Below are 14343 nucleotides of genomic sequence, written 5' to 3'. Positions count from 1 at the left end.
TTTTTTAAAATTAATTAAATAATTTAATTCCCCAAAATCAGACTTTAAATCAGAATTTAAAGCCAAGATAAGCAACCCCTTTCTATAGTTATTACCTCTGATCAATTCATAAGAAATTACTTAGACAAATAGCTTTCATAACCAACCTAAAAATAGGATATATTGGCATATATTTATAGAAAGAAATTGTATATGGCAATGAAAATCAATTTCGATTATATGCAATAATACTGATGAATCTTACAGAACAGTGGTAAGAAAAAAGTCACATGTAAAAGAGAAATATATTGTGTAATCTCATTTCTACAAAATTCATATATGTGTGCATATTCCATTTATATGAAGTTAAAAATAAGCAAAAATACTCTATGGTATTTGTTATCTTGACGGGGGAATAATTACTGGAAGAGAGCAAGAGAGAGGCTGGAAGGATGCTGGTGATGTTTTATTTCTTGATGTGGGTGCTAGTTACATGGTATGGTTACTTGGTCAAAATTTACCCATGAGAATATTTATGATTTATACATATTTCTATATGAATTCTATACTTCTGTAAAAAGTTTACTTAAAAATGTAGACTTCTGCCTCTGAGAATGATAGAATAGCTTATATCGGACTAACTCTCCTGCCAGTAATAATTCTAAATTCTGGAAAAATATTTTAATAAAAAAACGGTTTAAAGATACCAGAGAACAAACAAATTCAGGCAGAAATTGGTAATATGACCCTTGAAATAAGAAAAGCACCTATTTAACCAGTTTTCCCCTAAGGGCCTTCCCAATTTGGTTCACTGCAGAGGAATTACAGCTCAGGAAAAAACCTCAGTCTTACAAGGCTAAGCCAAAGGTCAGAATTCAGAGTTGTGAGAGCAGATAGAATTGTAGGGGAAATCCTGGAAAGGGGGAGCCAGATAAGGAGGAGACCCAAAATTTACACTCAGTACTCCCAAAAATCCTTACCTAAATTGTAAATTGCGGAGAGAAAAACAAGAAGAAACTCAGCAGAAAGCCACAGCTGAAAGACTAAAAGAGCTGCAAGAAAATTTCGGCAACTTCCTGATGTACAGGATACAGAGTTTGGAGATTAAATCCCATTAATTATAGGTTTTGGCCAATATCTTGAACTTTGTCTACAGTTCAAAACTTAGACATAAGAACCACAAACTAGACTAAGGACTATACCTTAGAACTATGCAAAGAACCAAAATAGAATGAAAATAAAAACTTAACACATCTTTCATTGGTTTAGCATGTCTGCTAAAATGACATGTGGTAATACTTCAAAATCCAGAGTCTCTAAAATGTATTAAACACAATGTCCAGTACACAAAAACATTAGTAGATATATAAAACGTATAGAATGTGACCCCTAATCAAAGGAAAAAAGAGAAATGTTAGTAAGCCCACAGAAGACTAAGATGTTGGAATTAGCAGACTTTAAAATAAACTATAGATATATTAAAGAATTTACAGGATTATATATATGGATATAAATATATATTATTAATGTATTATATTTATACACATATATATTTATATCTACATATGCATAGATATAATCTAATCCTATAAATTCTTTAATATATCTACATATACCTACACATATTTGTTTGTATACACATACACACATACAATAGAAAAAGGGGAATTTCAGGAAGGATATAGAAACTTCTAAGAATACCAAATATAAAGCTTGAAATGAAAAATACAGTATATTTAATAAGACAATTCATAGTATGGTTTTTGCAGAAAATTGGACACTGTAGAAGAAACTATCAGTCAAGTTGAAGACAAGTAAATAAAAATAATCGAAACTGAGGAAGAGAGAAAAAAATATTAAAATAAAAAACAACACAGACTCAATAACCTGTGGAAAAATGTCAAGAGGTCTTTATACATGTAACTGTCATCCAAGAAGGATAGAGGTGAGACAACTGGGTAGAGGAACTGAAAGAAATATTGGCTCCAAATCCCCCAAAATAGTTGAAATCCTGAGAAACTTTAATTGTGAAATCATGCCTCTTTTATCTTATACCTTTCAATAGTATCATTTTAGTTTAATCTCAATGATTTGTTTCCATTCACTTTTCTTTGAAGACTTGTGGTCATGAGGGTGAATAAAAGTATAGTAGATACAATGTTTTCTATTTTAAAAAGTGAAAGGGTTGATATATTATACTTTGCCAAGTAAAGAATTAATATTTGAGACGTCAAAGTGATGAATCTGGTTAATATGAGAGAAAAAAAATGAAGGATCAAATTAAAGAAAACTCTGATTGGATCGTTATGGTTCAAATTCTGATGAGAATCGTTAATAAGATATCAAGGAATAAACATATTTGTAAAGGAAGATTTTTGCCTTAAGACACTATACAACTTTAACTGAATAACAGTAAAGAATACAACAATAAAAATGTAAATATCAAAATACACTTTTCAGAACAATCTTTTTAGGTTTCAGGAAAGTAATGAATAAAGTTTCTCATCAATGAATCAAAAATAAAATTATGTGAATATGTGAGATATTTTGCCAACCTCACTTCTCTATTGATACATTTTAATTATTTGAACTCATAGCTTTAGTCTTGCATACATTTTCAAAAATGCTTAATCAATCACTCCTTGAAATATGCACTGCTCTTCCCATCCTTTGGTAATGTCAAAACAACAATGTCTGTGAAGGGAGTGGGCAAGAGTAGCCTGAAGCAAAATTGTTGGAGGAAATGTTAATTCCTCATCATCAAAATTTTGATTTCTCATAGCCTAATTTCTTTCAAACTTTTGAACAATGAGCATGTGATCATTACTAGATTTTTAAATACATACAACCTTCTTATTTTTCCACATGCAGGAATACTGGTATAAGAGGTCATCTATTTCAAACACTTTTACCAATATCTTTATTTGGGAAATCATTTAAAGTTTATAATCAAAGTTGTCTGGACTCCATCTAGAAAAGATTTTTTCAGAATATTTAAACTAACTATAAAATATGAAACAATTATTTTTACAATGGTTTTTATATATTTCCTTATATGTTAGTAAATAAGTTACTAATATCTGTTTAATGAAGTATTGCTTTGAATCATTTGAATCTACAAATTTAAAATAGGAAATCATCATGGGAAGAACAGAATCCCAACACCAACAACATTACCATTTATTTATTCTGAATAACAGTAAATGTCCATGTACATTTAATAAGTTCATAGACTCAGAATGTTATTCATAAGCCTCAGAGATTGAATTACCAAAACATTATGTGAATGTAGGGAATAAATAAGGGGTTACTATACATTTTTGATGGTTAACTGTTCATACATATATGTTCCATATATGATCTTTGGCAGTTTAAACATACTTGTAAATAAATTTCATATAGACCTTTCCATGGGGAAAAACCCTAAAGGAGGTTCTTGTCATCAATAAAACTTTACAATAATTCATGTACTTACTTATTAATACCCTAACTTGAACTTGTCATTGATGAGCAATATATATCAATACTTAGCCAATGGTACTGTCTTTAACTTTCTGACTATTCCTGAGTGTTATTTCCTAATCTTCTTTTATCATATCATTTTTATCTATCTTTACGCCTACACATTGCTAATAAATTATGACAACATTTTAGGTGTAAAGCACCAAATTCAGTCATATATTCAAATATTGAAAATTAATTTTATTAGAGGTTAGTTGATAGTGGCAAGACTCACACAGTACAACATGGAGCTATTATATTACCCAAGGATAAATTTAATATTATTAATGATTAAGTAACAGAAGAGCCATTGTGAGGACGGAAAACATTAAAATCTGCAAAATTGATTAAATTAAACTAATTGCATGAAAATCCATGATTTATACAACTAACTAGAAAGTACTCTATTTTTGTTGTTCCTCACGTACAGTATTCTTAGCTAGGGCAGAAAAAAATAATGAAAATTATCGGTAGACTTAGGAGTTTCAGATAATGAGAGTCATCAAACCTACTCCTTACTGCAATAACAAGTGGAGTAAATACAGAAGAGGCCAATCCTATAAGAAAGGGCAATAGTAGCTAGCAATAATAGCCTATAAACCTAAACTATAAGAATTAGTAGAAAATGAATTATACTAGTAAACTTCATGTAGTAACCCACCATCCCACATTGTGATTTAGAGACAATGTACTGAATAGATTACAGTGACCAGAAAGAGCAGACACTCTGAATTTAGTCCACATAAATTTCATGGTAATGTAGATACAACAAAGGATGTTGTAATGGCAACTGCAAATAAGGGTGGGTAGGTGTTTACTCTGTGAGGAAGCTGAAAAAAGTGAGTGCTGTAAAATTAATGTTAAATTAATGCCCTCCAAGGGTAAGAGACTGTATCTAATGGAAATAAAATTCCAGTCATTAGAGACATTATTTTAAAAAGAAGTGAAGATAATTCTCTATGCTTTCCTACGACTAACTATTCCATAAGACCAATGCTTTGCTCTAATTCTCTATTCAACAAACAGCCTTCTGATATGTAATTTAGCCCTCTATTCAGCAGAAAGGGTGTGATCCATTTACACAAGAGTTATTTGTTATATGGCCAAGTATCCTTTCCATGATTGATGCCATGATGACATGGCATTCATGCTTATAAATTTACACTTCTGAAATTTGGTTAATCTCAATCAGTTCTCCATTACTTGACAAAAATGTTGCTAAACCTGAAACATGATGGCTCTATGAAGATAAAATTATTCCATGAATACTATCCAAAGCAAAAAGCACCCCCTTCACCTTTCAATAAGATTCATCAGAAAAAAACAAATAAATTTGAGCTGTAGGAGCATCAAACCAACAATGCCACTTTTCAATGTGGAAAACATTTCTGAGTTTCCTTTAAGATTCTCTGGATTGATCTGTTTTATAGTTTGGCCTGTGCGTAATTCAGAGTAAAATGCAAACACCGATAATAATAATAACAACAACAACAATAATAACATCAGTTTACATTCCAGAGATTAACTCTTAGAACCACTCTGTGATGTAGGTATTATTATTTCCATTTCCTAAATGAGGAAAGTGAAACAGAGAGAGATGACCTACCTCAAGTCATACAACCCTTAAGTGAGAGGATTAATATTTACACTCAGGTTTGTCTGAGTAATGTTCATGGTCATGGTTTCAACCACTGTGCTATACTTGTTATCCTACATATTCATAAAATACTTGGCTTAATGACAGTGGAAATCATAATTTCAGATATCTACAGGTACATGACCAAATTCTACTACATTAGCTATCTCATTCCTATATTTTAGATTCTAAGAGGTAAAATTAAAACATAACTGTGCTTCATTGTGTGTCATACTGTGATGAGTGAATACTACATGTATACAGTTTAGTGTATCAAACAATTTAAAAGCTTCAATAATAGCTATGAAAATACTAACAGATGCATGTTAATACCCATAATGGTATCTTCAAATTCTGTGTCATATATATCATTCAAGATAATTCAATAAAGGTACAATAAATTTTACTGAAAACTTACTTTGCAACCTCCGTGTTGGGCTCTCTCCATGTAGTTGTCGTCGTGGCATATATGGAGAAGGGTGGGGAAGTGGCAATGAAGAAACATCGTGGGTCTGAAGTTTGTACCAATGTGGTTCATCATCTAATAAGGCTGTTTCTAATTCAATTAAAATCTATAAAGCCAAGAGACAAAGGACTGTCTTATGACAATAATACGTAAATTCTCTTAAATAGTTTCATTATAATAATGATAATTATAATAGTACTGCTATTAGGTCAAAAAGCAAGGTTATACTGCAGAATTGCCCATATGTTTGAAAATAACTAAATAAGAGATAAGTATATATAACTTCTTATTGATTTAATGGCTTTGAATATCTAAGACATTTATTTTGTAGACCCTTGAACACCTATCTGCTAGAGGCTGTTAAATATGCCATTACATAAATAGCACTTACTACTAAAAGTCTGTAATAGTAACTGGTATATATATGCCATTTTACAGTTTAAAAAACATTTTCATTTACATTCATTAATTTAACCTTTACAAACTCTGAAATGGAGAGATTAAAAACAAATTAGAAGTGCTTACTGTGTGTTAAGAACCATGTCATATGTTATCTTAATTCTCAGGAAAAAACTACTAGGTTGGTCTTATTATTCAACTTTTACAAATAAGGATACCAAGGCTGAAAAAGGTTAAAAAACTTGTTTAAGCCCACATCATTGGTTAGTGAAAGAGCTGTAATATAAATCAAAGGCTGTCTTACTTAAAATTCTGTTTAACATATCATGCTGCTAAGGATTCAAAACAGGAAAGAAAAAAAAAAAGAATGGATTTTCAATATGAACCATGTTATAATATGAATATCTAATAAATTTACAGAGGAAATCAGTCCATAGAAATAAATGATTCTTTTTATTTTCTTTTAAAGTCATGTGCAAATATGACAGTGTCTGGTTTAAGTGTATGAGAACTGCTATACAATGACAAATCACTATTTTGCGATGGGAGGTAAAAATGTAAAACAACTAAGGTACTCTTCATTCTTCCTAAATTTTCCCTAGTCATTTTCAAAATTATAAGCACTGTGTTCCAAATGGTCACACACACACATATTTAATTCTCACTCTAACCCTGAATTGCATACTACTATCATTCTCACTTGATCGAAGAGGAAACTAAAGTACAAATATGTTAAATAACTTGCTCGAGGACCAAGGCCAGGAAGTAGTAGTGGCAGGCATGCAGAACCAGGCAGCTGGCGCTGATCTCTGCTCCTAGCCATTATGTTACCCTTCTTTCCAACTGGTTTACCATTCTTTGATTCCTTAGCTACCAACATTCAGTTCAATATTTCTATGGATTGTTGCTTTTCCCATGGTGTTACATCTAATTTACTCAGGAAAACCAACCACACTGAAAAAACTGAAGGCAGTTCTCTTAGTACGTTAATAGCAGGAAGACTGCCTCTCATCCGCCCCTGTCCAATTCATTCTCCACATTACAGCTAGAAATATTTTTCTCAAGTACAAATGCAATCAAGCCAGTCCTTTAAAACCTGTCATTTGTTCCCATTATCTACAGGATAAAATCCAAACTCTTAATATGATATATGAAGGGACAAGATCAGGTGTCAATTTAACCCTCAAGTCGCATTTCTTACCACATTCCTTTCCCATTTCAATGCAGTTGTCCAAGACCCCCACAACTCTAGTATTTTGTTATTCCCTCTGCAGGAACTCTACTTCCCCTGACTATGCTAAATTCCAGTTTCTCTGTGGATCCTTCCATGGACCACTTCCCCTTCCCTGCACAGCAATTATGTATTCCTACTGCACTTTCCCTGAAAGAGCATCTGCCATACTATGTTATAATTGTTCACTCACTTGTGTGTATCCCAGTGGATTATAAATTCCTTTAAGAAAGTAATATACCTCATTGACCTTTGACACCTCAGTCCCTAGCACATTACAGATACAGTACAGGGCTGAAAAAATGATCTATAAATAAATGATTTAATTACTAGTTGTACAATTGGTTCAGTAAACTAAAAGGAAATACATGTACTATAGAGGCATCAATAAGTTTTTTCCTAAAACAGCAGCTAAATTCATTCTGCTAACTTATGTCTAGGTGTTTCAATAATTCAAAATATAATATTTTACTGATAGTCATATAAACAAAAGTATTCAGGATGACATGAATAGTCTAAGCTTTAAAATAGTTCCAGATACCTCTCCTAAGAATTCACTTTCTTCCTCTCGAACTCGAGCTTGATCCCAAAGGGTAATCTCCAGCATTCGTTCCCGAAATTCTCTTCGGTGGACTGGAGAATAAATGAATGTTTGGTTCCATTTGGGTTCCAATGTTTTCTTTACTGTTTTAGTTCTTCTTTTGTTTTTATCACTATGAAAAAAATAAGAATAGATGAGCTTACATAAATCTTCATTTTAACTTTTGCCCTAAAACTTATTAATTTAAAATTTCTCAGGGAAGAAGTCAAGTGAAGATTTCCCACAAATTTATCATACCTTAAATATATTATAGTCTTTAAAATTACTATTAAAATTTATAAGGTGTATAATTATATCACTTTATAAGCATGACTTAATAATAGAAATATTTCAATAAATCTGAAAATTTTCCATGATAGATAATTAAAAACTTAACCTTTCTCAAATTCTAAATAAAACCAGACTGAAGAATCTTAACTCTAATTTTTTTTAACACATTGCCCTATTGGAAACCTTTAAATTGGAAATTAACCTGTTAGTTACATATACTATTACTTTTAGTATTTGTACATATGCAAATGCAAATACTGTACTTAGTATTTGTAACCAATATACTATTCACTTAAACTAACAGAAGTTCCTTGTACAATAAGTCTAGTGAATTGTGATGTTCACAACTTTACATCCATATAGTTTAGCTAATAAACAATTGTAATTACATCTTATCAAGTTACTCACTTATGTATAATTAATACATACTTGCTCATTTGACATCTATCAAGTTTTTAAAAACATAGTAAAATTATTTCTGTGTGAGGTAGCTGCTATAATCTGGGCTGGAAATGCAAGCTGGCCATCCTCATAGACAGAACTTCCAACTCAGAAGCTTTCATACATTTTTTTGACTTCATATTTCTATGAAGTAAATGCTTTTGATTATGCATTCCATTGTATACACATATATTTATAAATATATTTATAAATTGTATGTATTACTATATTGTTGTACTAGTATATTGTATTCATTGGTAAATATACAAAAATAGGAATTAAAGATAGGTGAAAATGAAAATTCAAATATTTCTTTATGAACTCCAATGAATTGTTTCATACATCTCCTGGGTACATCCGTTCTTTTTGGAGATCACTACTCTAGCTTATTAGAGAGGATCAATGTCTGAATAGGAATGAAGAAAATCATCTAGGACGGCAATGTTAAGCTATTAGAAGAGCCTATTTGAAGTGAGAAGTGCCAGTGAACTCCAAGTGGAACCATATTAACTTCTACAAATTCTCTCAACACAGCACAGTTCTAAGAGTGTTGGGAAATAGAAAGCAGGGAGAACTAAGAAGGGATAGAGTGCCTCCAAATTAGGGAGGGTATGCGACTTCTCCCAGGTGAATACAGAGCTTAATGTTTAATACAGATTTGACTTAATCAAGAACACGTATATTTCCAAAGCATATATATTTAATGTAGGAGAAAGCCATTTTAAAGCAACGTATCTTTATTAATTTCTAAGGCCTCCATAGGAAAATAACTTTGGAAACCCACGTAGGAAATTTTATCTCCATTCAAATTTATGAAAAAGAAGTGGTACTGTAAATAAAAATACCGAAATAAGAGAAATAATGACTAGGACTATGACTTATGACTCTTGTCACTTCCTCCTTCTAAAATTTTAACAAATATTTATAAAGCGTCTACTTATATTCTATCTATTAAAGAATGAATTATGAAACTCTGTCAGAGATAAAATCCCTTCCACCAAGGTCAGGAAGAAAGCATTTAGGGGGAACCTTGCCATCTAATCCAAGAATGGTTTATTCTGCAACCTGAAAGGAAACAGAAGAATAAGCTTTGACTTCCTCTTAAGGAGTGAAAAAAGTTCTCAAAGAATTACTATTTTAGAGGGGATTTCTAATCCTGGATAGGAGGGAGACTAGATAATCTCTGAAGTTCCTCGCTAACCTACCTTATATTATTACAATTTAATAAGGCAATTTTGTGTGTATTGAAGCACCAATCCATGAAAAGAACCATGGAAAGTTACCTTATCTTCAGCAAGTTACAAAAAAAAGTAAATGAGTATTCTTTTCAAGAAGTATAACTAAAGCCTTCAAAATAAGATCATTCTGTATAAGTCAAATACTGAAAAGTTGCTAAAATTATTTAAAAACTAAGATCAGTAAGCATGTTATAGAGATATTTTTAAATAGCAGCCTAAGGATAATAAATAGATAATTGATCTCTAAAATCATTAAAATGTTGAGAAAGTATTTTAAAAAAATCTAACTAAAGCTTTTTCTATTTATTTTCATGTCACCAGTACTTTTGTTTTCCATTTGATTTAACAGCACGCAAAGACTTGATATTTTTACTCAAAATGGAGCGAAAAATATATTTTGACTGGCAACCAATAAAACAAAGATATAAAAAAGAGTGTTAAAGCATGCTTAGCTATTTTTTAGAGTACCTAGCATATTATATAGAAAATAAATGTTTTAAATGGCTTAACTGACATACTGACATTCTAGACTAAATTCCTTCTATGTAGCCTCACTTGTCCCTCCAGGAATTCTTATCAATAAAAAGGCATCAACTGTTTTTTCTGTTTACTTAGTCAAGTACAGTTGGCCCTCAGTATCCACAGATGCAGAGCTATGTCATTTTATATAAGCAACTTGAGCATTGCAGATTTTGGTATCCATGGGCTTCCTGGGACATGTAGTTTTTCTCCCAAGAAATTGTCAAGAAAAAAGAAATAACTCATACCAAAAGCACATATAGTCCTTTATTCATGTGTAAAAACTTGTGTCAACAGAAAAAAAAAAGTCGAGATGATAATGTAGTGATAATGTAGCTGTTTGAGTTGACCAGAGAATTCTTTTTTCGGTTAAGGATAAAACCCTGACACAACTCTATCAATAAAGTGAGCTACAAACTTGCCTAAATATTCTTCAAATTCCTGATAACTGTCAAGAAAACTCAGCTGAGAAATAATCTGAGAAAAAAATATCCAAATGTTTCTCACATTCTTTGCTATTGAGAAAAGATAAAAACCCTACATCTGGAATATAAAGGAGTCTTTAAAGGGACTTTCCCTTCCATTTTACCTCTATCTGCTCAGAAAGTGAGGGGAGGTATAAAAACTAAATTAAAACTAAACACAAGTAGTCAACCAAAAAACAAAAATTTGAGAGACTTTTATCATCTTGAAAAGCAAGCATTTTTCTTCAAAGGTCTGAATAAGTAGAAACTTAAGTTATGTGTGTGCATAAAAGCACAGATGGGAATACAGCACTTTCTGCGAGTTTTTATGATGGCATTCTAAGGATGCTTAGACTAATAAGCTGTGCTCTGAGAAGGCAAGTGACTTGGCTTCCATCCAGGATGGTAGGTAATATGGCTGTGACATCTGTCATCCAACTGAAGTTTAAGCTGGAGTTGAGTTTTAAGTTATTGCATATCCTCTACTTCCCTTGCAGTTCAAAGTGTATCCCTCTCCAAAAGACAACCTAAGTTGTTAGAGAACAAACTCCTTCGAGTCAACTTTGTAAGATAAAATTATATGGCACAGCTTCTAATAGCTTAAGAGGCTATGGCACCCTTGCATATTTTCTAATTCATTTTACAAATTTTATTTCAAAATATATATCAAATAAAGTGTAAGACCTTTGCTAATTGCCTATTTCCTTTCTTTTGTTATTTTCTTTGTTGAAATTGTTCTTCAGATGATACTTTGGCACTCAACACTGATGACTTTTAACTTGAACTGAGTAATAGAGGGTCCAAACGTGTATAAATATGTTTAAGATCACATCTGTGCCCAGCTACTTCCAACCTGAGAAAAATGACCAGACCAGCCCTGAAAACCAGTGTTGCAGAAGAGCTGGGGAAAGGGAAATTGGTGCATTACTTCTTTCTTTTTTCATGATGCTTATTGAATAATCTCTTCTATTTTGTATGTGACTGAAATTAAGAATGATTATATGATTTTTGATAAGCTATTTCTCCTATCCTGATTCCTCTATTTAAATCAGGGTAGATCAATGTCATGTATGTTGATTAGCATGGACACAAAGCAAAGGACACTTTAGGTAGCTGATTCTAGGCCCAGTGGTAAAGATTCCTTGGTGATATGGGTGGTGAAATATAAAGCACATTTACTAATTTTACATAATATAGAGAAATAATATCTTAGTAAAAGGAGGTAAAAATTGTAGAGGAACATGATGAGTATCCTTTAGTACCATTTCCAGCTTTCTGCCTCTGTAGTTTATGTTAAAAATGTATTGACTTAAAGGAGCATAATTTTAATGAGTTTGATTTTAAAAAATACATTATTTAAGAAGTAAGCCACACAATCTAAAATAAATATTTAATAAAATAATCTATATTATAAACATTTGACATAGGTTTTAAAACAATCTCAAAGTATTTACTGTCACTATTTTGATTCTTAAGAATCATTATGCTTATATTAAACTTCATAAGTATCTAACTGGCATGATATTTTAAAATAAATGATACAGAATCAAAACACCTCCTGCTATTAACATTTCTCATTTATTTTCAAGAACATTTATTTTTGTTTCATATTCCTACCTTCTGTCTGGAAGAAAGTAAATTTTAACATAAGGATTCCTTGGCCTCCCATCTTCCCTGGAAGGGAGATCCTTTGCTCCCAAAATTGTAACTATTAATTGGTGACCAACCTTGTCAAACCATAGTTTTATCTGAAAAGCAAAAATATTCATTTATCAGCTTAAACATTTACTAATATAACGTAATGTTTACATTCCCAATCTTTGCCCCATTCTCTTACACTAATATTAGCACAGAATATAAACTTCACTTGGTAAATTGCAGTTAAGGGAAAAGGATATGCTATAATAACTTCAATGAACAGAGAAATTATTTCAGATATTTTAGTGTGATTGATAAATCACTTGAACTTTTTATAATCTAATTTGATAGCTTATTAACATGCACATAATAATTACACTACCATAACTAAGGACTTTATATAGGATTGCTTTGTGTCTACCTTTATGCAGGAATCACTGTAGTTCATTTTGGTTCCCCTACAATAGTGAGTTCAGAATAAGTGCTCAAAATGAATTGAATAGATAAGTTCCTTATATGGAATTCATAGGGAATTTTTAAGCAAATGTTTTATGTTATACCACACCAAAGACCTTTCAAAAATTATAAGTAACTGGGAATTACTAGAAGCTTTAGTAAATCTACTCCTTAAGTTTGTATTTAAAACTGTAATAAATTCCCCTTTTAAAATATCTTACGCAGACATAAAGTCTTTTTTTTTGTTTGTGAAGCAAATGTATTTATCCTCAGAATAATAAGGGTATATTTTATAATTCGAGATGAGAAAATTAGAATAATTTGCCTATGCCATAATTAAGGATTAGAACTTCACATTCAGCTGCTGAATTCATTTGACTTAACAATTGTCACCTCCCACACACATACCTCACACTCCCACACCTAAGCTAGTTGATTTTACCATATCAGGATCTATGATGACTATGGCTCTGATCCACATTCGGTGCAGAATTCAGCACATCTCTGACCACTATCTTGAAACTGAAATTGAATTGGAAATTTGGAATTTGGGAAAAAGTTCTATTTAGGTAATATGTATTTTTCATTTTATATGTGTATATATATATATATATATGTGTGTGTGTGTGTGTGTGTGTGTATATATCCAATGGTTTGATTTTTTTCTTTTAACTTGGATTTACAATGTTTGCGGTAGTTTAAAAAACTTAAATATACATCTCATGTCAGTCCCTTCCTCTCTTCTCCAAAGCAGACAGTCAGCTCTGGGCCAGGCTCTAGGATATATAAATAAATTTAGACCATCTACATAAAAATCATACAAATAAATATATATATATATATATGATATATCAGTAGTTCAGTTCCAATTCTAACATGGCTTTGTTGAGTCCCTTACTTCATATCTTAGAGAATGAGAGGCCGAACAAGACTTTTAAGTCAGAAGACTAATGGCCCAGAAGAGTATATAAAATTATTTATACGCTTTTCTTTTTGGTCAAATGGAATTAGTCCTCAAACATCTGAATTTTAAAAATGATTATTACTTCTCTTTAAGTCCTTATGTTTAACGCAGGTATTACCTTGAGGCTGTGTAACAAAAAGCTTTCTGGATTGAGTTGATAAGTACAGACTCTAGACAAGTGTTTCTTAAACTGTGGTTCACAAAACTCCTGCAACAGTATTATCTGGAAAGTTACAAATTCCTGTGGCCCACCTTTCACTTACTGAATCAGAATGGGGCCCAGGGAATTTGCATTTTAACAAGTGCTCCAGGTGATTCTCATTGCCATTAAAGCTTGAGAACCACTGCCTTAGACTAGGGGACCAGCAACCTGAAAAAAAAGCCTCTGACATTTAAACGGAAAAAACAGTTCAACACCTGAAACTAACACAACATTGTAAACTATACTCCAATATAAAAATTTTTTTAATTACTATAAAAAAAGAAAAAAAAGTTCAAATATTTGCTTGCCTGACAAAAGTAGAACAAAGATACAGATGA

The 14343-nt window shown here is 31.5% G+C and overlaps 1 protein-coding gene across 38 annotated transcripts in view; it reads right to left on the bottom strand.

Moving 5' to 3' along the window:
* The window catches only part of RIMS2 (regulating synaptic membrane exocytosis 2), a 607795-nt gene that overhangs the window by 242055 nt on the left and 351397 nt on the right, over nt 1-14343 (bottom strand). For all 38 annotated transcript variants that reach the window (XM_068525902.1, XM_068525911.1, XM_068525907.1 and 35 more), the window contains 3 exons: nt 12363-12493; nt 7754-7925; nt 5535-5688 (listed from right to left, as the gene is read on the bottom strand). In XM_068525902.1, coding sequence (XP_068382003.1) covers nt 5535-5688; nt 7754-7925; nt 12363-12493 — 457 coding nt within the window. The remainder of the gene's footprint in view (nt 1-5534; nt 5689-7753; nt 7926-12362; nt 12494-14343) is intronic.

Source organism: Eschrichtius robustus, chromosome 17 (genome assembly GCF_028021215.1).
Source record: "Eschrichtius robustus isolate mEscRob2 chromosome 17, mEscRob2.pri, whole genome shotgun sequence".
NCBI lineage: Eukaryota > Metazoa > Chordata > Mammalia > Artiodactyla > Eschrichtiidae > Eschrichtius > Eschrichtius robustus.
This window is presented reverse-complemented; position numbering and strand designations above follow the sequence as displayed.